We start from the raw sequence: 27484 nt of genomic DNA on the forward strand, positions 1-27484 counted from the left end.
AAATAACTCTGCTGAGACGATTTAGGGTGATATCCAACCATGAAACACAATCCTGAAATAAATAGGCAAATCTAATGTGTGAGCTTTTTAATCTTTTTTTTTTTTTTTTTAGCCAGGCATTTTGAAGTCTTAAGCATTTATCGCCCCCTTGTGGCTGTAAACAGATTTAAACATGTTTATAGATCAAGCATTCCCAACCTCAGTCCTCAAGGCACATTAACAGTGCAGGTTTTTGTGATATCCCGGCTTCAGCACAGATGGTTAAATCACAATAACTGAAGTAGTTTTTAAGTTACCTGGGCTCAAACATGGATATAATTAAAACCTGGACTGTTAATGTGCCTTGAGGACCGAAGTTGGGAATGCCTGTTATAGGTTGATAAAGATATTACAGACATATTTTGACTACTTTTTTTTAGCTTAACTTGAAGCAGAGATAGTGTTTAATTAAGAATTAGATAATTTTGAGTATTGCATCATGAGTTATCTTGTAAGTACCGTAAAATATAAAGCAACATAACTGTAGCATATTGATTAGAGAGATTTCTTATAACCAAATGATATTAATCAAAATGGTGTGCACACTGTAAAGTCACGTAGATAGTAATATATAGCAACTAATCAGCTATTAGAATGACCTTAATAAGCCGCAATCTCAAAAGAAATGCTAGACAGCCATAGATTAATGCCAGAAAAGCCAAGATGTTTAAAACCTTTATACCTAGTGTCTGGAAAGAAGAAGCACTGTGAGCCTAATCCAAAATTGTACATAAAATGAGCATAATTCATGCTGGAATTAAAGCATATGGAAAATTGTGAATATCTGCCATGTGCAAATACAAGATTTTAAAGCTGGGCATACAGTATACCATATAAGGGTATGCGTCGTTGGATCGACACAACTTAGGTCGACATGCACTAGGTCGACATGGGCATTAGGTCGACATGTATTAGGTTGACAGGTGAAAAGGTCGACATGAGTTTTTGGACTTTTTTGTGTCGATTTCTTTGTAAAGTGACAGGGAACCCCAATTAGTGCAACATTTCCCCTCGCTTGGCTCACCATGCTTTGAGCAAGGTTAACGTTCTCAATTGAAGTCCACGTGGATCGTAAAGTATGATAAAGTAAAAAAATTAAAAAAATTGTGAAAAACTCATATCGACCTCTTGACCTGTCGACCTAATGCCCATGTCAACCTAATGCCCATGTCATCAACCTAATGCCCATGTCGACCTTCAGTGGTCGACCTAATGACTGTCGACCTAACGACCGTATCCCATCATATAATCTGGCAGACCATCTGTCCAATCTGGCTGGTTGGATTGAAAATCTGATAATGTATGGAAGCAAATTACAATCGACCATTTGCTCCCAAACACTGCAAAATGGACAAAATCAATTGTTCAGACTAATTGGTTAAATCACTGATTTAACCAATTTATCCAAACAACAGTTTTTGTCCATTTTCCAGGGTTTTCAGAAAGTTTTTGTCCTGAGCAGACACCTGCATCATAGAAATATATCCTCTGCTGAAAGGGATAAAAAGGCATCTGTTCAGGTAGCTAATATAACTCAGATCAATTAATGTAGTGTTGTCAGCTACTGAGGTGATTCACAGTCATCCAGTGTTAAGTGTTAATGGTATCATTCATCATCATCTTTATTATCATAGATCTGCATCTTTATCATCGTAAATGTAGTTGTGCCTTGTAGCATATCTCATTTATATCTCCATCAGGTGTATATTCGCATATTTGCTGGTGTGCATGTGCCGCATTGGTGTTAACAGACCTTTGCTGTATTCAACACTTCACTGTTCCGTTCCACCTCTCCAGTCATAAGCAGGGCCAGCCCCAGGTCTGCTAGCACCCTGTACAAGAATCCAACTTGTCCATAATTAATACTTTTATTAACCAGAAAAAAACCCTGAAAATGTGCAGTAAACCGTACCAACCAATTGGCCTATTTAGATCACTCAATGCGAATTACTGATTGATTGATTGATTGATTGATTGATTGATTGATTGCTATAAGTTACATCTCATTTAGATTTTTTGGCACTTTGTTAGTAAGGATGCCCAATAATATTTAGTGGTTCCAATATAAAGGCTGGTTGATTTTTGTGTTCTGATGTGACTCTAATGAGCTGAAGTCACAGCACTTTGTGTAATATCATTTATGCTTTGTTCAGATCATTTGATAACTCTCATTTTCATTCCTCATCACAGCACTACTGTGGTTACAAATAAAGCAGCAGCATTGGTTTTCTTTGTTGTTTTTCAACCTGGTTTTTCCATGTAAATGATTGGTACTTTAAAAGAAATGGGAGAACTCGCACAAAGTATCGCACTTCCTGCTTCTTGCAGGCTATTACATTACCACCTTTAAGTTATAAGTTGATGATAGGGGCAGGTGGTGCACTTGCAGCATTAGGTTTGGTGTGTATAAAACTGATACATAATGCAGTTGTGCACATAGGGGCAGATGTATTAGGACTGGAGAAGTGATAAAGCAGTGATAAGTGCAAGGTGATAACGCATCAGCCAATCAGCTCCTAACTGTTCATTTACATATTGGAGCTGATTGGCTGGTGCGTTATCACCTTGCACTTATCACTGCTTGATCATTGCTTTAGCACTTCTCCAGGCTTAATACATGTGCCCAAATATATTAATTGGTCAAACTGAAAATCCCACTCCTATTCAGTGGTTTTCTTCCTTCGTCAGAAATGTAGCACTTGTGACAAAAGGTCTCAGTACAATACGCATGCACAGCCAGTGGAAGCACATGTGCATAGGCATTTGTCCCGGCAAAGCCTCTCCGTCATTGCATATCCCCTCCTCACTACAGTGGTAATATATTTGTTTTTCATCCTTCCTTTGTTCTGTTATAGTAGCACATGTCATCCTCACTTCTGGGGTAGAACATCTACTCTACACCTCCCCCCTGTGTAACATATACTTTACCCTACCACTGCACCCTCCCCATAGCTATACCTTCTCGGGTCTTAGGCAGCATACCAGTTTTTGCCCAATCACAATTTAGTTCCCAGTGGGCGCTAGGTTGCATGATGATCCAGCTGTTTCCTGCCCAATGACTTCTGTAGTAAGACATTTCTTCCACACCCCTGTAACGCATTGTCTGCCAAACCTCCATAGTTTATGACATTTCCTCCTCACCAATAAAGCAACACATTCACCCCTCAACGTAACACTTATCCCCAGCATATTACTTACCTCTGCTGAATACTAGACAGCAAACCTTATGAGATAACTTCTCATTAACAACACTAAGCTTTGCTGTATAGTGACAGTCCAGCCGGGAAACAGTGCAGATCACTGCCAAACTGACCTCCCTGACTGGGTGTCACTTGGGAGGTGGCGAAAGTCAAGTGAGGGCCCCAGGACACTGGGACAGAATTACAGTTGTAGTATTTCTATCCTGGTACTCTAGCATATTCTCTGTTTCCAGTAAGCCACAAAGAATGCTACAGTAGGTCTCATACGGATTATAGGCTGTTCATTAAGTGTTCAGAAGAAGATCACCAAATTTTGCTCTGTTGGACAATCCTTTTTTAAGTGACTCTAGTTTGTGTTCAACTATGTTCGAGATACAAACATTTATTAGGTATGTTTTAATGTATAATATTTTTTTTTTTCAGTGGTGAAAGTGGGGCAGGAAAGACAGAAAGCACAAAACTAATTTTAAAGTACCTTTCTGCAATGAGCCAACATTCCCTAGAAGTTTCCTCAAAAGAAAAAACAGCCAGCGTAGAACAAGCAATATTGGAAAGCAGGTAATAATGATAATGTATTTATGAAGTCCTCCTAGCAGGTCACAGGTAGGCTTGCGAGTGTTTCTGGCAGCTCAAGGGCTGCAAGTATTTTTAGCTATTTTGTATGGTCCATAAACAATAATTGTTTTGGAGCAATTTTAGTTTTCCCATGCAGTATTAACTCCACTATGTATACTGACAGCAGCATCAGTCAGAAATTTTAGTCAAATCATCATGCATAGGAGACCACAAATAGGTTGAACTCGATGGACAATTGTCTTTTTTCAACCTCAGATACTATGTTACTATGTTACATATATGTTGACGATGGATTGATGTACATCTACTCACTTTTGGCTGGTGTGCACTAAGTAACCCGGGAACCTCAACAGGGGCCCAGAAACAAGGGGTCAAGCCTAAACACAGCAGAGGTCTGAAATTAAAAAGGAATTATAAATGGTAGTGTTACAGCCCATCTATATCAAAACTTTTTGTGGTCAATTTACTAAAGCTGCTAAAAATGAAAAGGGGTGATGTTTCCCATAGAAACCAATCAGATTATGTCTTTCATTTCTACATTGCATCCTGGAAAATGATAGACAGGATCTGATTGGTTGCTACGGGCAACATCACCACTTTTCATTTTTAGAAGCTTTAGTAAATTTACCCCTTTAACTTAGATATTTTGGTCTTCCTCTGAAATTCAGGTTTCTGGTGGGGAAAAGCAGCAGGTTAGCTGAATACAAGCATAGTAGGCCTCCTGTATGTATTGCTATTTGCACCATCCCTGGCAGCCATTACCAGTGCCTTGTTCAGTTTTCGTCTGTGTAAAAGGAGTCACCCCTAATGAGATACCATCTACCTTGTCAGGTCCTGCTCCATGTCCCTTCACCATCTAGCTGGCCACATACAGTATTGGAATGTGAATGACAACACCATTAGTTTACTAAACTCCAACAGTGGTATTTTTCTAATTTAATGTCAGTCATGTTTCTAGCACAGACTATAAAATAACAGGGGTCACATTCAAGTACCCGTGATTTACTAACAAAAATCCATGAGGCCTGGTGAGATTGGACCATGTTGCTGTGCTATTGGCAGCGTTTCTACACAGTTACATTGGCAACTAATCCCCTCGTGTCTAATTGAATTGACCCCTTAGAAGCTGATTGGTTGTTTCTGGCAACCTCTCCACTGTATCTCTCTCCAGGATTTGATAAATTCCCCCCTAAGTCTTTGGAGGAAATGTAGCAGACTATTTCCTCATAGCCACACACAGTATTGATAGTCACAGTATTGTCTTGCTAAAGACAGATATTGTCATGTTGTAGATGCTTTGCATATTTGTCCCAGGACAGCTACGGGTTCTACTAGCCCTGACTACCAGGTAACAACACTAAAATCCAGGTATTGGGCATGATATGATGGAATACAGTACATCACCGTTTTCTGCCATTTTATCATCTTTTTATTACATTGTCAAACTATTACACTTTCATTACTGGGATTAGTGCAGTGTACTTACTCTAAGTATTTATTACACATAAAATGTTCAGATATGGACTACACAAAGGTGAATGGCCTTTTCCCATGGAGAAAGGGTGACTCCTATTGCCATTGCCTTTCCTCTCTGTGATACACTGTTAACCTTGGAGAAGTTGGAGACAGCCATTAAGATGGAATGCAGAAAACTACTGACAAAAAATTAATTTATAGTTAGTAAAGAATGTTATCATGTAGATACTATAATATTTGATGCAAACACAAGATGTTGTATAAATGCCACTTCACAATAGATTTACTCAACTTTTGTCAGCAGTAAGCTGATTTTTCTATCCTGGATGTAACGTGATTCATTTGTTTTTATATTTATTTTCACAGTCCAATCATGGAAGCCTTTGGGAATGCGAAGACTGTGTACAATAATAACTCGAGTCGCTTTGGGAAGTTCATTCAACTGAATATATGTCAAAAAGGGCACATTCAGGGAGGACGGATTGTAGATTGTATCCTTATTCAGTAGTCAGGTTACAGTTTATATATACTGTTAGCAATGTAATACCAATAATTAAAGCTTAATTCTACTTATTACCCTGTCAAGTATAATTACTCGCAGTCTCATCTGGATAAATGTCACATACCCTTCTCTGTTTTCTAACAGAAACTTTTGTCCTGCTGATCACCTCAAAGCAATCAAAAAATGAATTTAATGTAAAGTTCAAAAAGTATAAATAATTATTTATCAGGTATATATCACTGTTACCTAATGGACTATGTGTCACAACTGAGGGCCTGAGCTGACGGGAGGCAGCCTCAGTTGTAGGGGCTGAGATGTACCGGAACCTGGGAGGTTGTATCAGACCCCTGGACATGTAAGTAACATGAATAATAACTGCCCGAAGGCGTGACCACGACAACTTAGATAAAAGTCAATGATGTTTATTATGACAACTCCGCAACACAGCAGCAGTAAAAGAAAACGTAAAAGTCAGCAAATAATAAATACAGTTCCTGGGTACTACAGGATGGCAGGAGCCACAGGGCACTGGTAGTGTGAGATAGTTCTTATGATCTTCTAGATGGAAAGTCCTTACCAGGCCCGACTGCAGCAATGGAGATAACCCAGGATTGTGCCAGCTGGTGTTCCAGGAAAAGCTGGGTTGCTGAAGGTAAAACAGCTGCTGTGGATACTGGCTGGAACCAGACTGTTGTTAGCACGGAGTGGATACTGGCTGGAACCAGTTAAATAATAAATGAACTTGGGAGCGATGAAATATGAACTGAAATGTAGAACTTGAGAGCGGAGAAATAATAATACCGGTGGAGAGTGGTAAAGTGTAGAAAGGACACCGGCCCTTTAAGGGAAGCTGTACTCTGCTGGAAGCTGAGCTGGAAGCAGGTAATGTTGTAGCTGGAAACAGATGAATCCACAATGGATTGGAGAGTCAGGCTACACCGCAGGTGGAATGCTGGTGCGGGTCTCTATGGTGGAAGTCTTGAGACAGGAGCTGGAACCTGGAAGACAATCACAGGAGAGAGACAAACAGGAACTAGGTTTGACAACCAAAGCACTGACGCCTTCCTTGCTCAGGCACAGTGTATTTATACCTGCAGCAAGGAAGGGATTGGCTAGGCAATTATGCAGATTAACAATACTGACAACAGATTGGAGGAAATGATCAGCTGACAGAATCCAAGATGGCTGCGCCCATGCAGACACTTGGAGGGAAGTTTGGTTTGTAATCCATGTGGTAATGAAAACAGTAATGGCGGCGCCGGCCACTGGAGACAGGAGACGCCAGGCTGACAAGTGCACATCCAACCACGCGGACACAGCGGAGGCCGCGGCTGACGTAATCGCCACTCTGACACTCTGCATGCAGAAGCTCAGGGACGGCGGCGGAGGCCGCGGGAGACGCCATGCCAGATGTAATAAGGCGTTACTGTGACAGCGTCTCAGAGAGACAGGAGAGGATGCAGGAATGTGAACATTAGAATAACAGATGGGATCCGGTCCTGGAGCGCTGAGCCAGCCTTAGGAGGCATCTGATGGGTAAGAAATGGCGTCCAGATACCCGGATCGTGACAGCACCCCCCCCCCCCCCTTTTGGAGTGGCCCCAGGACACTTCTTTGGCTTTTGAGGAAACTTGGAATGGAATCTCCGGACCAAGGCAGGAGCATGGACATCAGAAGCATTGGTCCATGAACGTTCCTCAGGACCATAACCCTTCCAGTCAATAAGATATTGTAGTTGACCGTAACGGTGACGTGAGTCCAGGATCTTGGCCACTTCATACTCAACGCCTCGTTGAGTTTGGACTTTCGGAGTTGGAGGAAGTGAGGAATGAAACCGATTCAAGATCAGCGGTTTCAACAGGGAAACATGGAATGTCCTGGGTATTTTTAAGAAGGGAGGCAACTGGAGTCTGTAAGCAACAGGATTGATGACTTGTTCAATCTTGAAAGGACCGATATAGCGAGGTGCAAACTTCATACTGGGAACTCTTAACCTCAAATTCTTCGTGGATAACCATACCCGATCACCCACCTTGAGAGCAGGAACTGCTCGACGCTTCTTATCCGCAAACTTCTTGTACCTGAACGATGCCTTGAGCAGAGCTGATCGTACGCTCTTCCAGATATTGGCAAACTGATGCAAGGTGATATCCACTGCGGGAACAGAAGTTGCTGGAAGCGGTTGGAACTCAGGAACTTTAGGGTGGAATCCAAAGTTAGTGAAGAATGGTGTTGAAGCAGATGAAGAATGATACTGGTTGTTATGACAGAACTCGGCCCAGGGAAGTAATTGAACCCAGTCATCTTGAGAGGAGGACACATAGATGCGGAGGAAGGCCTCCAAGTCCTGATTCACCCTCTCGGTTTGACCATTGGTCTGAGGATGGTAAGCCGTGGAAAACTTTAGCTTGACTTGGAGGACTTGACATAAACTTCGCCAGAATTTGGCTGTGAATTGAACTCCTCGATCTGAGATAATTTCTTCAGGAAGACCGTGGAGTCGGAAGATCTCTTGTATGAATACTTGAGCCAACTTGGAAGCTGACGGAAGACCGGTGAGAGGAATGAAGTGTGCCATCTTGGTGAACCGGTCAACTACCACCCAGATGGTATTGAACTTGTTGCACATGGGTAAGTCTGTAATGAAATCCATCGACAAGTGGGTCCATGGTCGACGGGGAACGGATAGTGGAACCAGTTGCCCCGCAGGCGACTGGCGGGATACTTTATGTTGGGCACACTTTGGGCAAGATGCAATAAACTCCAAGACGTCCTTTTTCAGAGTTGGCCACCAATAGGACCTAGAGATAAACTCCAGGGTTTTTTGGATACCTGTATGTCCGGCAAAACGGGAAGCATGGGCCCAATGCATGAGCTTCTTCCTTAGCATCGGCTTCACAAAACTTTTCCCTGATGGGGGCGTAGAGTCCATCCCTACCGTGGAGAATGCCAACGGATTTATAATAGGATGCTTGTCTGAAGACTCTGACTCATTTTCTTGCTCCCATGAGCGGGAAAGGGCATCGGCCTTGCGATTCTGAGAGCCCGGACAGAACTGGAGTTTAAAGTCGAACCTGGAAAAGAAAAGTGCCCATCTGGCCTGACGAGGGTTGAGACATTGTGCGCCCTTCAGGTATAAAAGGTTCTTGTGGTCTGTAAGTATGGTAATTAAATGAGAAGCTCCCTCCAACAGATACCTCCACTCTTCTAGAGCGAGCTTGATGGCTAGCAACTCCTGGTCGCCAATGGCATAGTTGCGCTCAGCTGGGGAGAACTTCCGGGAGAAGAAACTGCAAGGATGTAAATGGCCATCTTTAGCCCTCTGAGATAACACCGCTCCTACTCCAACGGAGGAGGCATCCACCTCTAGGATGAAAGGAGAGTCGATGTCAGGCTGTTTCAGGACAGGCGCAGAGATGAACCTCTGTTTTAAAAGATGAAAAGCTTGCATGGCTTCTTCAGACCACTTGGACGGGTTAGCACCCTTCTTGGTGAAAGCAGTAATAGGCGCCACAATGGTGGAAAAGTCTCGTATAAACTTTCGGTAATAATTGGCGAACCCTAAGAACCTCTGGACCCCTTTGAGGGTTAAGGGTACCGGCCAATTCTGAATTGCTTGTAGTTTCTCAGGATCCATCTCTAGTCCGGAACCGGACACAATGTACCCTAGAAACGGAATGGACTTGACTTCAAAGACGCATTTTTCTAATTTGCAATAGAGATGATTGACACGGAGACGGGACAGAACCTCTTTAACCCAAAAACGATGTTCCTCTAAATCGTTGGCAAAAATGAGGATATCGTCTAGATAGACCACGACATGACGGTATAGAATGTCTCTGAAAATCTCATTGACAAAATGCTGGAAGACAGCTGGAGCATTGCTCAATCCGAAGGGCATGACGAGGTACTCATAATGTCCGTCACGGGTGTTAAAGGCGGTCTTCCACTCGTCACCCTCACGGATCCGGATGAGATTGTATGCACCTCGCAAGTCCAGCTTTGTAAAGATGGTAGCTCCGCTAACTCTGTCAAAGAGCTCAGTAATCAGGGGTAAAGGATAACGGTTCTTGATGGTAATGTCGTTCAAACCTCTGTAGTCGATGCACGGCCGCAGACCACCATCTTTCTTTTTTACAAAAAAGAAGCCTGCGCCGGCTGGGGAAGAAGAAGGTCGAATGAACCCCTTTGCTAGGTTCTCTTTAATGTATTCCTCCATAGAATGCGTCTCAGGCAGAGACAACGGATAAGTTCGGCCTCGAGGTGGAACCTTCCCTGGAACGAGATCAATCGGGCAGTCCCATTCTCTATGAGGAGGAAGGATATCAGCAGAAGCTTTACTGAACACATCCGTGAAATCTTGATATGGAGGAGGTGGAACATCAGACGACCTGGGGGAGGAAGAACAGACAGGCAATACTTTAAACAAACATGTCTCTGCACAGGAGGAACCCCATGCCAGGATTTGCGTAGTCGTCCAATCAATTGTAGGATTGTGAAGACGGAGCCATGGAAGGCCCAGGACCACAGGATGTGTGGCTCTTGGAATCACTAAAAGTGAAATAAGTTCGGAATGAAGAACTCCCACTCTCAGACGAACTGGTAGAGTCCTTAGAGCAATAACAGTATCAAAAATTTTACTGCCATCCACGGCAGTTAAGGAAAAGGAGGAAGGAAGTCTCTCGGTGGGTAGGGACCACCGTTTAACATAGGCTTCAGTAATAAAGTTCCCAGCTGCTCCGGAATCAAGGAGAGCAATGACGTTCCGATAACGTTGAGCAACTTGAAGCGAGACTGGGAGATTACAATCATGAGGAGATGGAGAGGAGATCATTACTCCTAGCCGGCCCTCTCCTGGGCGAGCTAGGGTTTGGAGTTTTCCCGGACGTTCGGGACAGGCATTGATGGTGTGAGACGGAGCTGCACAGTAAAGACAAAGAGACTCAGAGAGACGTCTTCGGCGCTCAGCAGGAGTTAAACGGGAACGGCCAATTTGCATGGGCTCATCTTTAGATGGTGACAGTTGACGAGGAGGAGGAGCAGAAGATTTTGGAGCAGATGATCTTCCACGCTCAGTTGCTCTCTCTCTGAAACGTAAATCAACTTTCGTGCAGAGTGAGATTAGCTCATCTAACTTAGAAGGTAAGTCTCTGGTAGCTAACTCATCTTTAATAAGCTCAGATAAGCCATGCCAGAATGCAGCATACAGGGCCTCGTCGTTCCATGCCAGTTCGGATGCCAGGATCTGGAACTGTATCAGATATTGTCCTACAGTACGTGACCCCTGGCGTAAACGGAGAATCTCGGATGAAGCTGAGGTTACCCGGCCTGGCTCGTCGAAGATGCGCCTGAATGTTGACACGAATGCAGTGTAAGAAGATAGCAGGGTGTCGGACCTCTCCCATAACGGTGATGCCCAGTCAAGGGCGGAGCCACTGAGAAGAGAGATGATGTAGGCAATTTTTGTACGGTCACTGGGAAAATTGCCAGGTTGTAGCTCAAACTGAATCTCACACTGGTTGAGAAATCCCCTGCAGAATCTTGGAGATCCGTCAAATTTTGCTGGCGTTGGAAGATGAAGACGTGGAGCAGAAATGGGTAAGGTGAGTGGGGTTATAGCTGGAGTCACTGTGGTTGACGCACCAGATGCGCCTGATCCACGGAGAGTTGTCTGAATCCCATCCAGCCGAGTAGAGAGATCCTGGAGACAGCGGATGATGTGGCCCTGTGCAGCCTCCTGATGTTCTAGTCGGGCTGCCAGTTCTTGCATCGGCCCGGCCGCTTGATCCTGGTCTCCGGCTGGATTCATTAGGTCAGTGCTTACTGTCACAACTGAGGGCCTGAGCTGACGGGAGGCAGCCTCAGTTGTAGGGGCTGAGATGTACCGGAACCTGGGAGGTTGTATCAGACCCCTGGACATGTAAGTAACATGAATAATAACTGCCCGAAGGCGTGACCACGACAACTTAGATAAAAGTCAATGATGTTTGTTATGACAACTCCGCAACACAGCAGCAGTAAAAGAAAACGTAAAAGTCAGCAAATAATAAATACAGTTCCTGGGTACTACAGGATGGCAGGAGCCACAGGGCACTGGTAGTGTGAGATAGTTCTTATGATCTTCTAGATGGAAAGTCCTTACCAGGCCCGACTGCAGCAATGGAGATAACCCAGGATTGTGCCAGCTGGTGTTCCAGGAAAAGCTGGGTTGCTGAAGGTAAAACAGCTGCTGTGGATACTGGCTGGAACCAGACTGTTGTTAGCACGGAGTGGATACTGGCTGGAACCAGTTAAATAATAAATGAACTTGGGAGCGATGAAATATGAACTGAAATGTAGAACTTGAGAGCGGAGAAATAATAATACCGGTGGAGAGTGGTAAAGTGTAGAAAGGACACCGGCCCTTTAAGGGAAGCTGTACTCTGCTGGAAGCTGAGCTGGAAGCAGGTAATGTTGTAGCTGGAAACAGATGAATCCACAATGGATTGGAGAGTCAGGCTACACCGCAGGTGGAATGCTGGTGCGGGTCTCTATGGTGGAAGTCTTGAGACAGGAGCTGGAACCTGGAAGACAATCACAGGAGAGAGACAAACAGGAACTAGGTTTGACAACCAAAGCACTGACGCCTTCCTTGCTCAGGCACAGTGTATTTATACCTGCAGCAAGGAAGGGATTGGCTAGGCAATTATGCAGATTAACAATACTGACAACAGATTGGAGGAAATGATCAGCTGACAGAATCCAAGATGGCTGCGCCCATGCAGACACTTGGAGGGAAGTTTGGTTTGTAATCCATGTGGTAATGAAAACAGTAATGGCGGCGCCGGCCACTGGAGACAGGAGACGCCAGGCTGACAAGTGCACATCCAACCACGCGGACACAGCGGAGGCCGAGGCTGACGTAATCGCCACTCTGACACTCTGCATGCAGAAGCTCAGGGACGGCGGCGGAGGCCGCGGGAGACGCCATGCCAGATGTAATAAGGCGTTACTGTGACAGCGTCTCAGAGAGACAGGAGAGGATGCAGGAATGTGAACATTAGAATAACAGATGGGATCCGGTCCTGGAGCGCTGAGCCAGCCTTAGGAGGCATCTGATGGGTAAGAAATGGCGTCCAGATACCCGGATCGTGACACTATGGGCTTGATTCCTATTTCTATGGAATTACACAGCCACAGGGAAGCTGCTATGCAATTCTGTACAAATAAAATGCAAATGCATCAGGAGGTGTCTGTAGGAGATAGACGCCTCCTGCATTCATCTGACTGTGAGGTGTGAATGTGCTTCTGTGAACGCAGCATCAGATCACCATTGCGACTATCAGTAGCGACTCGCGATGGTAGCAGACCGCGGCCAGTCTGTGTAAACTGAAGCTCACTCAGACTGGCTGCAGGATCTGGACAGTCAGGTCCAGAAAGCCTGCGTCTGACAAAACGGGGTGACATACCCCTCTTTTTGAAGAGCAGTGAACTTTTGCTGCCCATGCTCTGCCCCCCCCCCCCCCCCCCCCCCTCCAAATGCTGAAGGCTGCGGCTAAGGGGAGTCTGTGAGCGATATTGCAAGACCCATTGTGCACATGCACAGAGCGGGTTCTCAGCATGTGCAGACCCACACACATTGGATTTGTACCATCAGGTTTGCATACAAATCTGAATAAGGCCCAATATACATAGCCTATAAGGCAGGAAATTCAAAAGACATACGGATCACTGATCCTTATGGTATACTTATTTTTACTCACTTGAGCATAAGGGGAAATTAACTAAGGAATTGACACTTACATTCTGGTGCTGGGTGATTCCATGAAAACAGGGACAAAGTACTAAAAAATTAAAAATTAAAAATTATTTGTTATTTTAGTTTATTCTGAGGCACAAGATGTTAAAGTAAGTGGCAGAACTAATTTTTGTAACAAAAACACTTTTTCACTAGATTAGCTGCTTCCACATATCCATGTGTTTCTCAGGCTAGTTGAATATGATTCTTTCACTTTCATTTAGAAGCAATTTTTTTTTACATTTTAACATGTTAGCAGTAAAGCAAAAGCTATGTTGTATTCATTTATATTTCTCTATCGTCCTAGTGGATGCTGGGGTTCCTGAAAGGACCATGGGGAATAGCGGCTCCGCAGGAGACAGGGCACAAAAAGTAAAGCTTTTCCAGATCAGGTGGTGTGCACTGGCTCCTCCCCCTATGACCCTCCTCCAGACTCCAGTTAGATTTTTGTGCCCGGCCGAGAAGGGTGCAATTCTAGGTGGCTCTCATAAAGAGCTGCTTAGAGAAAGTTTAGCTTAGGTTTTTTATTTTACAGTGATTCCTGCTGGCAACAGGATCACTGCAACGAGGGACAGAGGGGAGAAGAAGTGAACTCACCTGCGTGCAGGATGGATTGGCTTCTTGGCTACTGGACATCAGCTCCAGAGGGACGATCACAGGTACAGCCTGGATGGTCACCGGAGCCGCGCCGCCGGCCCCCTTGCAGATGCTGAAGTAAGAAGAGGTCCAGAATCGGCGGCTGAAGACTCCTGCAGTCTTCTAAAGGTAGCGCACAGCACTGCAGCTGTGCGCCATTTTCCTCTCAGCACACTTCACACGCAGTCACTGAGGGTGCAGGGCGCTGGGGGGGGGCGCCCTGGGAGGCAAATGTAAACCTATATAAAGGCTAAAAATACCTCACATATAGCCCCCAGAGGCTATATGGAGATATTTAACCCCTGCCTGTATTCACAAAATAGCGGGAGACGAGCCCGCCGAAAAAGGGGCGGGGCCTATCTCCTCAGCACACGGCGCCATTTCCTCTCACAGCTCCGCTGGTCAGGACGGCTCCCAGGTCTCTCCCCTGCACTGCACTACAGAAACAGGGTAAAACAGAGAGGGGGGGCAAATTTAATGGCAATATCTTGATATATATAAAGCAGCTATAAGGGAGCACTTATTATAAGGCTATCCCTGTCATATATAGCGTTTTTTGGTGTGTGCTGGCAGACTCTCCCTCTGTCTCCCCAAAGGGCTAGTGGGTCCTGTCTTCGTTTAGAGCATTCCCTGTGTGTCTGCTGTGTGTCGGTACGTGTGTGTCGACATGTATGAGGACGATATTGGTGTGGAGGCGGAGCAATTGCCAAATATGGGGATGTCACCTCCTAGGGGGTCGACACCAGAATGGATGCCTTTATTTATGGAATTACGGGATAGTGTCAACACGCTAAAGCAGTCGTTTGACGACATGAGGCGGCCGGACAATCAATTAGTGCCTGTCCAGGCGCCTCAAACACCGTCAGGGGCTGTAAAACGCCCTTTGCCTCAGTCGGTCGACACAGACACAGGCACTGATTCCAGTGGTGACGGTGACGAATCAACCGTATTTTCCAGTAGGGCCACACGTTATATGATTTTGGCAATGAAGGAGGCGTTACATTTAGCTGATACTACAGGTACCACTAAACAGGGTATTATGTGGGGTGTGAAAAAACTACCTATAGTTTTTCCTGAATCAGAAGAATTAAATGACGTGTGTGATGAAGCGTGGGTTGCCCCTGATAAAAAGCTGATAATTTCAAAGAAATTATTGGCATTATACCCTTTCCCGCCAGAGGTTAGGGAGCGCTGGGAAACACCTCCTAGGGTGGACAAGGCGCTAACACGCTTATCAAAACAAGTGGCGTTACCTTCTCCTGAGACGGCCGCACTTAAAGATCCATCAGATAGGAGGATGGAAAATATCCAAAAAAGTATATACACACATGCAGGTGTTATACTACGACCAGCTATAGCGACTGCCAGGATGTGCAGTGCTGGGGTAGTTTGGTCAGAGTCCCTGATTGAAAATATTGATACCCTGGACAGGGACAATATTTTACTGTCGTTAGAACAAATAAAGGATGCATTTCTTTATATGCGTGATGCACAGAGGGATATCTGCACACTGGCATCACGGGTAAGTGCTATGTCCATTTCGGCCAGAAGAGCTTTATGGACGCGACAGTGGACAGGCGATGCGGATTCAAAACGGCATATGGAAGTTTTGCCGTATAAAGGGGAGGAGTTATTTGGAGTCGGTCTATCAGATTTGGTGGCCACGGCTACAGCCGGGAAATCCACCTTTCTACCTCAAGTCACTCCCCAACAGAAAAAGGCACCGACTTTTCAACCGCAGCCCTTTCGTTCCTTTAAAAATAAGAGAGCAAAGGGCTATTCATATCTGCCACGAGGCAGAGGTCGAGGGAAGAAACAGCAACAGGCAGCTCCTTCCCAGGAACAGAAGCCCTCCCCGGCTTCTACAAAAGCCTCAGCATGACGCTGGGGCTTCTCAAGCGGACTCGGGGACGGTGGGAGGTCGTCTCAAAAATTACAGCGCGCAGTGGGCTCACTCGCAGGTAGATCCCTGGATCCTGCAGATAATATCTCAGGGGTACAGGTTGGAATTAGAGACAGATCCACCTCGCCGTTTCCTGAAGTCTGCTTTACCAACGTCCCCTTCCGAAAGGGAGACGGTTTTGGAAGCCATTCACAAGCTGTACTCTCAGCAGGTGATAGTCAAGGTACCTCTTCTACAACAAGGGAAGGGGTATTATTCCACTCTATTTGTGGTACCGAAGCCGGATGGCTCGGTAAGGCCTATTCTAAATCTGAAGTCCTTGAACCTGTACATAAAGAAGTTCAAGTTCAAGATGGAGTCACTCAGAGCAGTGATAGCGAACCTGGAAGAAGGGGACTTTATGGTATCCTTGGACATCAAGGATGCGTATCTCCACGTTCCAATTTACCCCTCACACCAGGGGTACCTCAGGTTCGTTGTACAAAACTGTCACTATCAGTTTCAGACGCTGCCATTTGGTTTGTCCACGGCACCTCGGGTCTTTACAAAGGTAATGGCCGAGATGATGATTCTTCTTCGAAGAAAAGGCGTATTAATTATCCCATACTTGGACGATCTCCTAATAAGGGCAAGGTCCAGAGAACAGCTAGAGATGGGATTAGCAATATCTCAAGAGGTGCTAAAGCAGCACGGATGGATTCTGAATATTCCAAAATCCCAATTAATGCCGACAACTCGTCTGCTGTTCCTAGGGATGATTCTGGACACGGTTCAGAAAAAGGTTTTTCTTCCCGAGGAAAAAGCCAAGGAGTTATCCGACCTGGTCAGGAATCTCCTAAAACCAGGAAAGGTGTCTGTACATCAATGCACGCATCTTCAGATGCACCTGCGGATAACCCTGTCTCCAAGGACAAGGGTATCTCTTCTGTGGTGGTTGCAGAGGGCTCATCTATTGGAGGGCCGCAGATTCGGCATACAGGATTGGATCCTGGTGACCACGGACGCCAGCCTGAGAGGCTGGGGAGCAGTCACACAAGGAAGAAACTTCCAGGGAGTGTGGTCGAGCCTGGAAAAGTCTCTTCACATAAACATTCTGGAACTAAGAGCAATCTACAATGCTCTAAGCCAGGCGGAACCTCTGCTTCAAGGAAGACCGGTGTTGATCCAGTCGGACAACATCACGGCAGTCGCCCATGTAAACAGACAGGGCGGCACAAGAAGCAGGAGTGCAATGGCAGAAGCTGCCAGGATCCTTCGCTGGGCGGAGAATCACGTGATAGCACTGTCAGCAGTGTTCATCCCGGGAGTGGACAACTGGGAAGCAGACTTCCTCAGCAGACACGATCTTCACCCGGGAGAGTGGGGACTTCATCCAGAAGTTTTCCACATGCTAATAAACCGTTGGGAAAGACCAATGGTGGACATGATGGCGTCTCGCCTCAACAAAAAACTGGACAGGTATTGCGCCAGGTCAAGAGATCCGCAGGCAATAGCTGTGGACGCGCTGGTAACACCTTGGGTGTACCAGTCGGTGTATGTGTTTCCTCCTCTGCCTCTCATACCAAAGGTATTGAGAATCATACGGCAAAGCGGAGTAAGAACGATACTAGTGGCTCCGGATTGGCCAAGAAGGTCTTGGTACTCGGAACTTCAAGAGATGGTCACGGACGATCCGTGGCCTCTACCTCTAAGACAGGACCTGCTTCAGCAGGGACCGTGTCTATTCCAAGACTTACCGCGGCTGCGTTTGACGGCATGGCGGTTGAACGCCAGATCCTAAAAGGAAAAGGCATTCCAGAAGAAGTCATTCCTACCTTGATTAAGGCAAGAAAGGAAGTCACCGCGAAGCATTATCACCGCATTTGGCGGAAATATGTTGCGTGGTGCGAGGATCGGAGTGCTCCGACGGAGGAATTTCAACTGGGTCGTTTCCTACATTTCCTGCAATCAGGATTGTCTATGGGTCTCAAATTGGGATCTATTAAGGTTCAAATTTCGGCCCTGTCAATATTCTTCCAAAAAGAATTGGCCTCAGTTCCTGAGGTCCAGACTTTTGTCAAAGGAGTACTGCATATACAGCCTCCTGTGGTGCCTCCGGTGGCACCGTGGGATCTAAATGTAGTTTTAGATTTCCTCAAATCCCATTGGTTTGAACCACTAAAAAATGTGGATTTGAAATATCTCACATGGAAAGTGACTATGTTACTGGCCCTGGCGTCCGCCAGGAGAGTATCTGAACTGGCGGCTTTATCTTATAAAAGCCCTTATTTAATTTTCCATTCGGATAGGGCAGAGCTGCGGACGCGTCCGCATTTTCTCCCTAAGGTGGTATCAGCGTTTCACCTGAACCAGCCTATTGTAGTGCCTGCGGCTACAAGCGACTTGGAGGACTCCAAGTTGTTGGACGTTGTCAGAGCTTTAAAAATATACATTTCAAGGACGGCTGGAGTCAGAAAATCTGACTCGCTGTTTATACTGTATGCACCCAACAAGTTGGGTGCGCCTGCTTCTAAGCAGTCGATTGCTCGTTGGATTTGTAACACAATTCAACTTGCACATTCTGTGGCAGGCCTGCCACAGCCTAAATCTGTTAAGGCCCATTCCACAAGGAAGGTGGGCTCATCTTGGGCGGCTGCCCGAGGGGTCTCGGCATTACAACTCTGCCGAGCAGCTACGTGGTCAGGGGAGAACACGTTTGTAAAATTCTACAAATTTGATACCCTGGCAAAGGAGGACCTGGAGTTCTCTCATTCGGTGCTGCAGAGTCATCCGCACTCTCCCGCCCGTTTGGGAGCTTTGGTATAATCCCCATGGTCCTTTCAGGAACCCCAGCATCCACTAGGACGATAGAGAAAATAAGAATTTACTTACCGATAATTCTATTTCTCGGAGTCCGTAGTGGATGCTGGGCGCCCATCCCAAGTGCGGATTATCTGCAATACTTGTACATAGTTATTGTTAACTAATTCGGGTTATTGTTTAGGGAGCCATCTTTCAGAGGCTCCTCTGTTATCATACTGTTAACTGGGTTTAGATCACAAGTTGTACGGTGTGATTGGTGTGGCTGGTATGAGTCTTACCCGGGATTCAAAATCCTCCCTTATTGTGTACGCTCGTCCGGGCACAGTACCTAACTGGAGTCTGGAGGAGGGTCATAGGGGGAGGAGCCAGTGCACACCACCTGATCTGGAAAAGCTTTACTTTTTGTGCCCTGTCTCCTGCGGAGCCGCTATTCCCCATGGTCCTTTCAGGAACCCCAGCATCCACTACGGACTCCGAGAAATAGAATTATCGGTAAGTAAATTCTTATTTTTATGTTTAGGAATAATTGAAAACTACATCCCAATACCTTTTTGATTTTGCACAATATTAGGTTTCTTAAGCCTACTGTTAGCATGTAACCTGAGTTACCAAAACATGGAATTGTTTTTTTGTATAAGGGTAAATAATAATATTGCTAGTTTATACTTGTTTTTGTTTACATTTGTCATGCATGTTACTCAACTCTATAAAAAATAAAAAATTTAATTCACATTTAAGTCATGAAAAATGCAATTAAATTCTGTAACCTGAGTTACCATGTAACCTGAGTTACAAGACAAGCTATTCATTTTATTACCAGTTTTTTAATGCAATATATTTGGCATTTTTTTAGTGTAACATACATATGAATTTACAGGATTAGTATCAACTTTAAAAAAAAAGAATTAAGCTATCTTTATCTGTTTTGTATAAGAATTATACCCCTTTTCCACTACTGAACATGGGTCGCAGCCGGGAGCTTGACACGGGTGCTACCCGGCTGCGGCCCATGCTCAGCCCCATTTCCCACTGCGCTCACCAACCCGGCATATTGCCAGGTTGGTGATGCTGCTGATGTGGCAGGGGCGGCGCTGGGAGATCACATGATCTCCCAGCACCGCCCTTCCATACAGTGTAAACGGGAGCCATGTTGCATCGACACGGCTTCCGTTTACACTACAACCCTACCCGGATCATTCCCTTGCCCTACCCAGGTAGGTACCCGGGTAGGATTCACGGGTCACTTGATCTGGGTTTTTGCGGAGGGACCCTTTTCCGCTAGCAAAAAACACGGGTAAATGTGCACCCCCGTGCATTTACCCGTGTTTTTTGAGCTAGTGGAAAAGGGGTATTACTGTAAGATGGCACTAACACCAGTGGGAAAAATGAGGAGGAGGAGACAGAAATTGAAGGATGAAGGAAAATATGATGAGTACAAAGCAGCTCATAGGATTGCCGGAAAAAAAAGCAGTCAGAAAAGAAAAGATGCATTAAAAATGCTTCCAGCAAGGAAAAGAGAAGCTATTTTTTAAAAAATTAGGGGGAAAAATAACAGAGTCAAGGTGGCAAAACACAGGCAGCGAAAAACTGAAAACAGAGCAACTCCTTCTGAAAGAAATGCGGAAATGCATTTGAAGACATTTGATAATGCACCTTCTTTTCCTGGAATTTCTAAAGTCCATTGCCTGCGTTTAGAAGAGTTTGAACCCAAAAGCTACATGTTAACAAAACATGCTAAGTCTGTGAACAAGAGGTCCAGGAATAACTTTTACAAGGAAGTTTACAGGCCTTCTCCATCAGAAGATGAAGCTCAAGTTCATGAACCAGATAGGCCCAGGGTTGAAAATGATGTTTAACGCTCTCCATCAAACTTAACAAGAACATACGTTCCAGTATGTTCTTAAGTTTGATGGAGAGCGTAAAACATCATATTGATATGTTGCTGTCTGCCAGAGTGAATTGGAAGATGATGGTGAGGTTAAGATCATGTGCCTGAATCTGGTTGGCAAAAGTGGCATGCGTTTTAAAGTGGATGATTCTGATGTATCATATGTGTCATATGATCATATCCTGTATCTTTTACCAACTCCAAGGCTAGTAATGCAAGGAAATAGAATGGTGTATGATTCCGATGCTGAAATTGAGGTGTATCAAAAGACCTAGGACCCAGAGAATGCACATTTTTGCCTCATGTAACCTGAGTTACCATACCCTGTAACCTGAGTTACCAAGAATTTTTTTTACAAATAATTAATTTCTTATCATAAACGTGTAATATGTTATATCATCATCTATGATTTAGTGGCTTTTTCATAAATAAATTGTAGCAACTTCACACCTCAATAAGAGCAGAAATATTACATTATGTGATCTTAAAAAAAAAGCTGTGTCTTTTTAGTGTAACCTGAGTTACCACACAAAAACAATTTGTATTAATTTATGTGCAATTATTTTTCATTGTTTGAACATTTGGAAATAAAGAAGAATGTATTGCCGTATATACTCGAGTATAAGCCGACTTTTTCAGCACTTTTTTTTGTGCTGAAAAAGCCACCTCGGCTTATACTCGAGTCAGTGCACAGTGACAGGGAGTGCAGTGTGAAGGAGGGACACGGAGGGTACAGCGCGCGCCTCTCCTGTGTCCCTCCTGCATCTCCGGCGGCAGCGGCGGGTCTATTGAAGGAAGTACCCGTTCGTGACCTCTGATCACGAACCGGCACTTCCTTTAATAGACCCGCCGCAGCCGCCGCCGGAGATGCAGGAGGGACACAGGAGAGGCGCGCGCTGTGCGCTCCGTGTCCCTCCTTCAGAAGACAGCGCGGAATCGACGGAGGGGTAAGTAACAGGCACTGGGGGAGCATATTTGGCACTTGGGGAGGGGGCATATGTGGCAGCATGAGGGGCATATGTGGCAGCATGAGGGGCATATGTGGCAGCATGAGGGGCATATCTGGCAGCATGAGGGGCATATCTGGCAGCATGAGGGCATATCTGGCACATCTGGCACTGTGGGGCATTTGTGGCAGCATGAGGGGCATATCTGGCAGCATGAGGGCATATCTGGCACTGTGGGGCATATTTGGCAGCATGAGGGCATATCTGGCACTGTGGGGCATATTTGGCAGCATGAGGGCATATCTGGCACATCAGGCACTGTGGGGCATATCTGGCAGTATGAGGGCATATCTGGCACTGTGGGGGCATATCTGGCACTGAGGGCTGTGTACGGCTGGAGCTGCATTTCCCACCCTAGGCTTATACTCGAGTCAATAAGTTTTCCCAGGTTTTTGGGGTAGAATTAGGTGCCTCGGCTTATATTCGGGTCGACTTATACTCGAGTATATACGGTATTAGTAGGCTAATCATTATTTAGTACTCCTAAGCATAGTTTATGTGGTAACAATATTGGTTTAAATGTCAACTTAGAGTGTCACTTGTAACCTGAGTTACCATGGAATCAACCTGCTTCATTATTTATTTCCCCGTATTCATCTGTGATTAGGCATAAGATTATTGTATAGAAATCAGTGGTCCCTATCAATCCCTATCCATATTGCATTTTGTTGCCTGTAGGACTCAAGACTCTCACACTAAACAGTACTATTTGAACAAGCCATAAGGGTAAGGGTGTAGGGTAAGCATTAATGCAGGACATTGAAGGGTACGTTTGTTACCACCTGTGAATGTTTCCAACGCCGGAATACCAACTTCTAAGAATGCCGGCGTCAGCATCCCGACAAGGATCACAATCCCATCGCTAGAATATCGACCGCTAGGATCCCGAACATCTGTTTGCCAGGCTGCCGGAGAAATAAGCTGTGTGGGGGTCAAGGTTTAGGCCACGGGGGTGAGGGTTAGGTTTAGGCTGTGGGAAGGGGGGCTAGTTTAGTTACGATCGAGGAGGGTTAGGGTTAGGCTGCTATGGGGGAAGGGTTAGGTTTAGGCTGCTGAAAGAGAATGTTAGGTGTGGGAGGGTACTTACCCCTGTCAGGATTGTAACCAACTAGATGCCGCGATCGGTATTCTGACCGCTAGCATCCCGAACGCAGGCATATCAGCCCCACCCTTTTTAAACAAGCCACTGTATAATCAGTGTCCAGCATATAATTTATTTCTTACAGCAATTCATCTCCATTTATGCTATGAAGTGTATTTACTATTTATTAACAAAATGGTCCAAGAGATGAAGTGATGCCATGGGTCTTACCATATGAACCATCAATATAACATTACCTATACTTATAGTTTACACTGAAAATGGTGCCATCTCTATCCAATAATATTAAATAATAGTATAATGAGCTAGAGTAAGGGGTTGATGAATCAGGCAATGAAAAAAGTAGAGAAGTGGACCAGTGGAGAAGTTGCCCATAGCAACCAATCATTATCACCTATCATTTAATAGAGTGTACTTGATAAATGCTTCCTCAAAAGTGATTGGTTGCTACTGACAACTTCTCCACTTCTTTAACAGATTGATACATCAACCTCTTAGTTCAGTGAATGTAATATAATTGTACATAAATATAGTTGTAGCCTGTGTGTACAACATGCTTGCATGGAAATGTGAACAATAAAGTGTTGTGACTGTAAGAAGCTGGGTGGACCAAAGGATTGTCCATCATCGTCGCAGCAATAATTTTGTGAAAGTCTGTGTCTATTTTGGATACACAATGACATGATTTACATGCTATCCATAACAAAATAGTTTATATACTGTAGCATTGCATAACTGCATAGTAGATGCCCCATCATGTGGAGACCACATCATAGAAGCTGTAACCGTGTCCCCCATGTTACTTTAGTCTTTAATTCCCTGGTAAAAGATTATATTAATTGTAAGCAAGATCTATAGTTGTGGAGCTCTGGAATGCAGATAGAATGGGGGAATGTATCATGTGACTTCCCTTATTTATCATTTACTCACAGTATTGTAAAAGGGTTATTTTTGCAGCTGCTGCTACTTTGTGTTTTAATAGATTTAGTGCATCTAATTAGTAAGATATACGGGAACTGGAGGGCTGCTGTGAATATCCTGTATAAATCACTGTAACTATAAGCATCTCTATGTTAGTTTATGACTTTTCATTTTAGATCATGTGTTATGAATCTTTAACTTCAGTGTTCTCGTAATAAAGATTTATTAGAAAAGGTTAGTGAGCAGTTTTCTTACGTTATATATTTCTTCTGCCCCCTGCTGACATTATAGCATATAACCAAGGGCTGTTTTTCCTCTTTGCAGAATCGTGTAGTACGACAGAATCCTCAGGAGAGAAACTACCACATATTCTATGCACTGCTGGAGGGCGCAGCTAAGGAGGAGAGAGGTATCATTAACACACATCACCTGCAGAATAATCTAGCTTCATTCAATAACCTTGGATATATACTGGGGCATATTTACGGATCAGGGCACACCTAGGCACAACAATTATGGGCGGCCCCCTCTGCCCATTATTTTCATTGTTTGTTACAATACCTCATTTGATGATTATTACAATAGTAATAATAATAATAATAATGTGGTTGTCCCACAGAGGAACAAGGAAAATCCCCGGTGGGCCTCTGCCTGAGGCCAATCCTCCTCTCTGTGTGTCATGTTCCAAACTGTGCACTTGAATGATACATTGTTACTCTATTAGTGGGTCAGTTACCTGGTGGAGCAGGGCCACAGACGAACATGGGTGTTTGGTTCACTTCTATAGAAACTACACTAAGATTTATCTTCCTGCCCATCAAAGTGGATCACCCATACAGTTGGCTGTTTGATTTAACATATTGAACACATTTCCTGCCAATGTCTGGCATGACATAGTATCTTTGCATTCATTCACTACATTAAGTCATCCCAATGTGAAGAACCTAGATAGTTGAATTTTTTTTTACAATGGCGTGTATTTGCCCTTATCAGACCTAATACAGTCCTTATTGAGTTTTAGACACTGGCCAGTCAGTACCTTGGTCCCCTATCATATGCACAGTGCATTAATGTGGTATTTATAGACAGGATCACCATCATGTGCATATTTATTATACATATGTTACATACATTACACTGCTGTTATTAGTCTGGTACATTATTGTGCATTCTCTACCAGTATTTACTATATATATATATATATATATATATATATAAAGGGGCTCAGGGGCAGGCTATGTCCTCTCTAATGGTTGACCAAGCCTATGTGGTGGCTGGCCACACTACTTTTGGCGACTGACCACATCCCTTAAGCATGGGACCTTAACACTGCACACCGGGCAGGCTCTTCATGCCCCAGTCCAACGCTGCTTTGAGGTATTTATCTGAACTTACAATAGTTATTTTTTTGGATATAAAGTCGTAATAAATTAACAAAAGGCATTACATGTGACTGTAAATATGTATGTAAGAATAATCATGTAAACACATTAAACACTTACAGATTTGTATTTCTTTATTGAAGAGAAAGTAAACCATAAATTGAAAAAGTGAAGTTAACTAGCAGTTGTTTATATTATACTTAGCCAAGTATGTCCAGCCATCACAACTAACACTAGTAATGCTTTGAAGAGGGAAGAGAGATAACATACCTTGCCTCAGGAATGGGGAGCAAGAGGGACATTGCAGGGAACTTAAAGCTGCATAAAGGATTACAGGAGGCATTGCTGAACCTAATTGAATTATTTGAGAAAAGTCTGCAGTAGCACAAAGTAAAGGTGCTAGTATTACAGAACAGTAGATATACAGTATGTGATACAATTCAGTCATTTGATCTAGAATAATTCAGTGAACCTAGTGGGAAAAGACGTGTGCCAATAAATTATTCTGTTTCTTTTTGTTGTGGAAATTGGGCTTTAAAATTTGTATATTCAGTGTAGATGTGATACAATGGAAAAGAGGTGAGTGCTGCCTTTGCCAGTGCTACAATTAAAAATCACTAAATAGACAATACTTGTACGTCCCTTATGAAACTGGCGTTTCATAAGTGGGGTACAACAAGAGAGTTCTTTCAATGGTTCTTCAATTCCTCCACATCATGTATCAAAGAAGAACTTTCTCAATGATTTCTCAACACCTTCCAAGTCACATGAGCGCTGGTAATGGGAGCGCTCACCTCTTTTCCATTGCATTCAATTACAGGGTGTGATGATCATCCTATGAGTTGCTCCTTTCTCTGAGAGCTTTGAGGGGATTCAGGACGGTTGGAATGCAGGACGTCAGTATACCGACAACGGCATCCCGGCCATCAGTATGCTGGCAGCAGGGCGAGCGCAAAGAGTACCCTCACTGCGCTGGTTGCAGGTTCTATTCCCACTCTATGGGTGTCGTGGACAGCCACAAGTGGGAATAGTCCCTGTGAGCCAGGATTCTGTCAGTATTGTCAGCAGTCAGGATTCCGGCGTCCGTATCCTGACCGCCGGGATCCCGACTGCCGGCAAATTAACTGCATCTCCTTTAAGGGTGCGCATTGTTGAGTATCCACACACTAGTGTAGATGAGATGTATTCTGTATCCCTTAGTTCTTTTGTGCCTCATTAATATGTATTTAAAATGTATCTCTGGTGCTGTCTGTATGATTCGTATACCTTTGAAAGTTTAATAGTGCATTGACCATAAGAGTCCACCTGCTAATTACAGTTTTATCTGTTCCTATTTCACAGATGCCTTTTATTTATTGCATCCTGAGAAATACCACTACTTGAATCAGTCTGGATGTATCACAGATGAAACTATAAGTGACAAGGAGACATTTCAAGAAGTAAAAGTAAGACAACAGATATGACTTGAATCTGTAAGGATAATTCACAGACCGCTAAAGAGCATCATGCAACGCATGTTCTTTATTTACTGTTCTCCCGCAAAGTCTATGGATTTATGGCAAAAGATGGAGGTGACTGTGGAGTTGCAGCAATCTGCATCACTCAATTGGAGTCATTGGGATATTCTTTACATAATAAATATAAGGCATTGGTTTGTTTCATTTTGTGGGAATACATTATTTAAATTAGATACAAAGCACTTCTCGTCTACCCCTAGTGTTGCTCATTAATTAGCCTAACTGTATAATCCCTGTGTCTAAGGATAGAGTCTTAACCGAGTAGCATCAGGGTGTTTTGGGAACAAAAAGGGAAAATAAATCTCATTACTGCCCAAAGAATCCATATGTGTCATTACAAAAGTATATCATTCACCTCTATACCCTTAGAAATACAGAGGTAAAACTGGTTTAACCAAGACAAAGCAAGATGTTAGGGGGGAATTCAATGACAGGTGAAGTCATCCGCCGCGCTGTATTAGTGCTGCATCAGCCGCAAGGCAGTCCAATCTTCCACAAAACTGTTTGCTTCCCCATAGGGTAGTGGCTACTTATGTGCATATTCTGGATTCTGATGAGCGAGATGCAGTGCCGTTGCCGGCATTTAAATTCCATGCAACAGCAATTCACAACCTTCGGCTAGAATTGAATCCCCTCCCATGTGTGTGTCTGGTCACAAAGTTACAAAGTACCCATGGCCAATAATTGGTTAAGTAAGCATTTTAGTGGCTCAGTGGTTGATTATTACTAATAAAAAGTAAGCCACCATTGTTTATT

General features: G+C 44.3%; 1 protein-coding gene across 1 annotated transcript in view; it reads left to right on the plus strand.

Annotated features, from left to right (window-relative positions):
• Positions 1-27484, plus strand: part of MYO10 (myosin X) — a 457089-nt gene that overhangs the window by 223630 nt on the left and 205975 nt on the right. Inside the window, exons 5-9 of the mRNA XM_063922946.1 lie at positions 3663-3797; positions 5658-5782; positions 24050-24063; positions 24154-24238; positions 26553-26656. Of these exons, the coding sequence (XP_063779016.1) occupies positions 3663-3797; positions 5658-5782; positions 24050-24063; positions 24154-24238; positions 26553-26656 (463 nt within the window). The remainder of the gene's footprint in view (positions 1-3662; positions 3798-5657; positions 5783-24049; positions 24064-24153; positions 24239-26552; positions 26657-27484) is intronic.

Source organism: Pseudophryne corroboree, chromosome 5, assembly GCF_028390025.1.
Source record: "Pseudophryne corroboree isolate aPseCor3 chromosome 5, aPseCor3.hap2, whole genome shotgun sequence".
Classification (NCBI taxonomy): domain Eukaryota; kingdom Metazoa; phylum Chordata; class Amphibia; order Anura; family Myobatrachidae; genus Pseudophryne; species Pseudophryne corroboree.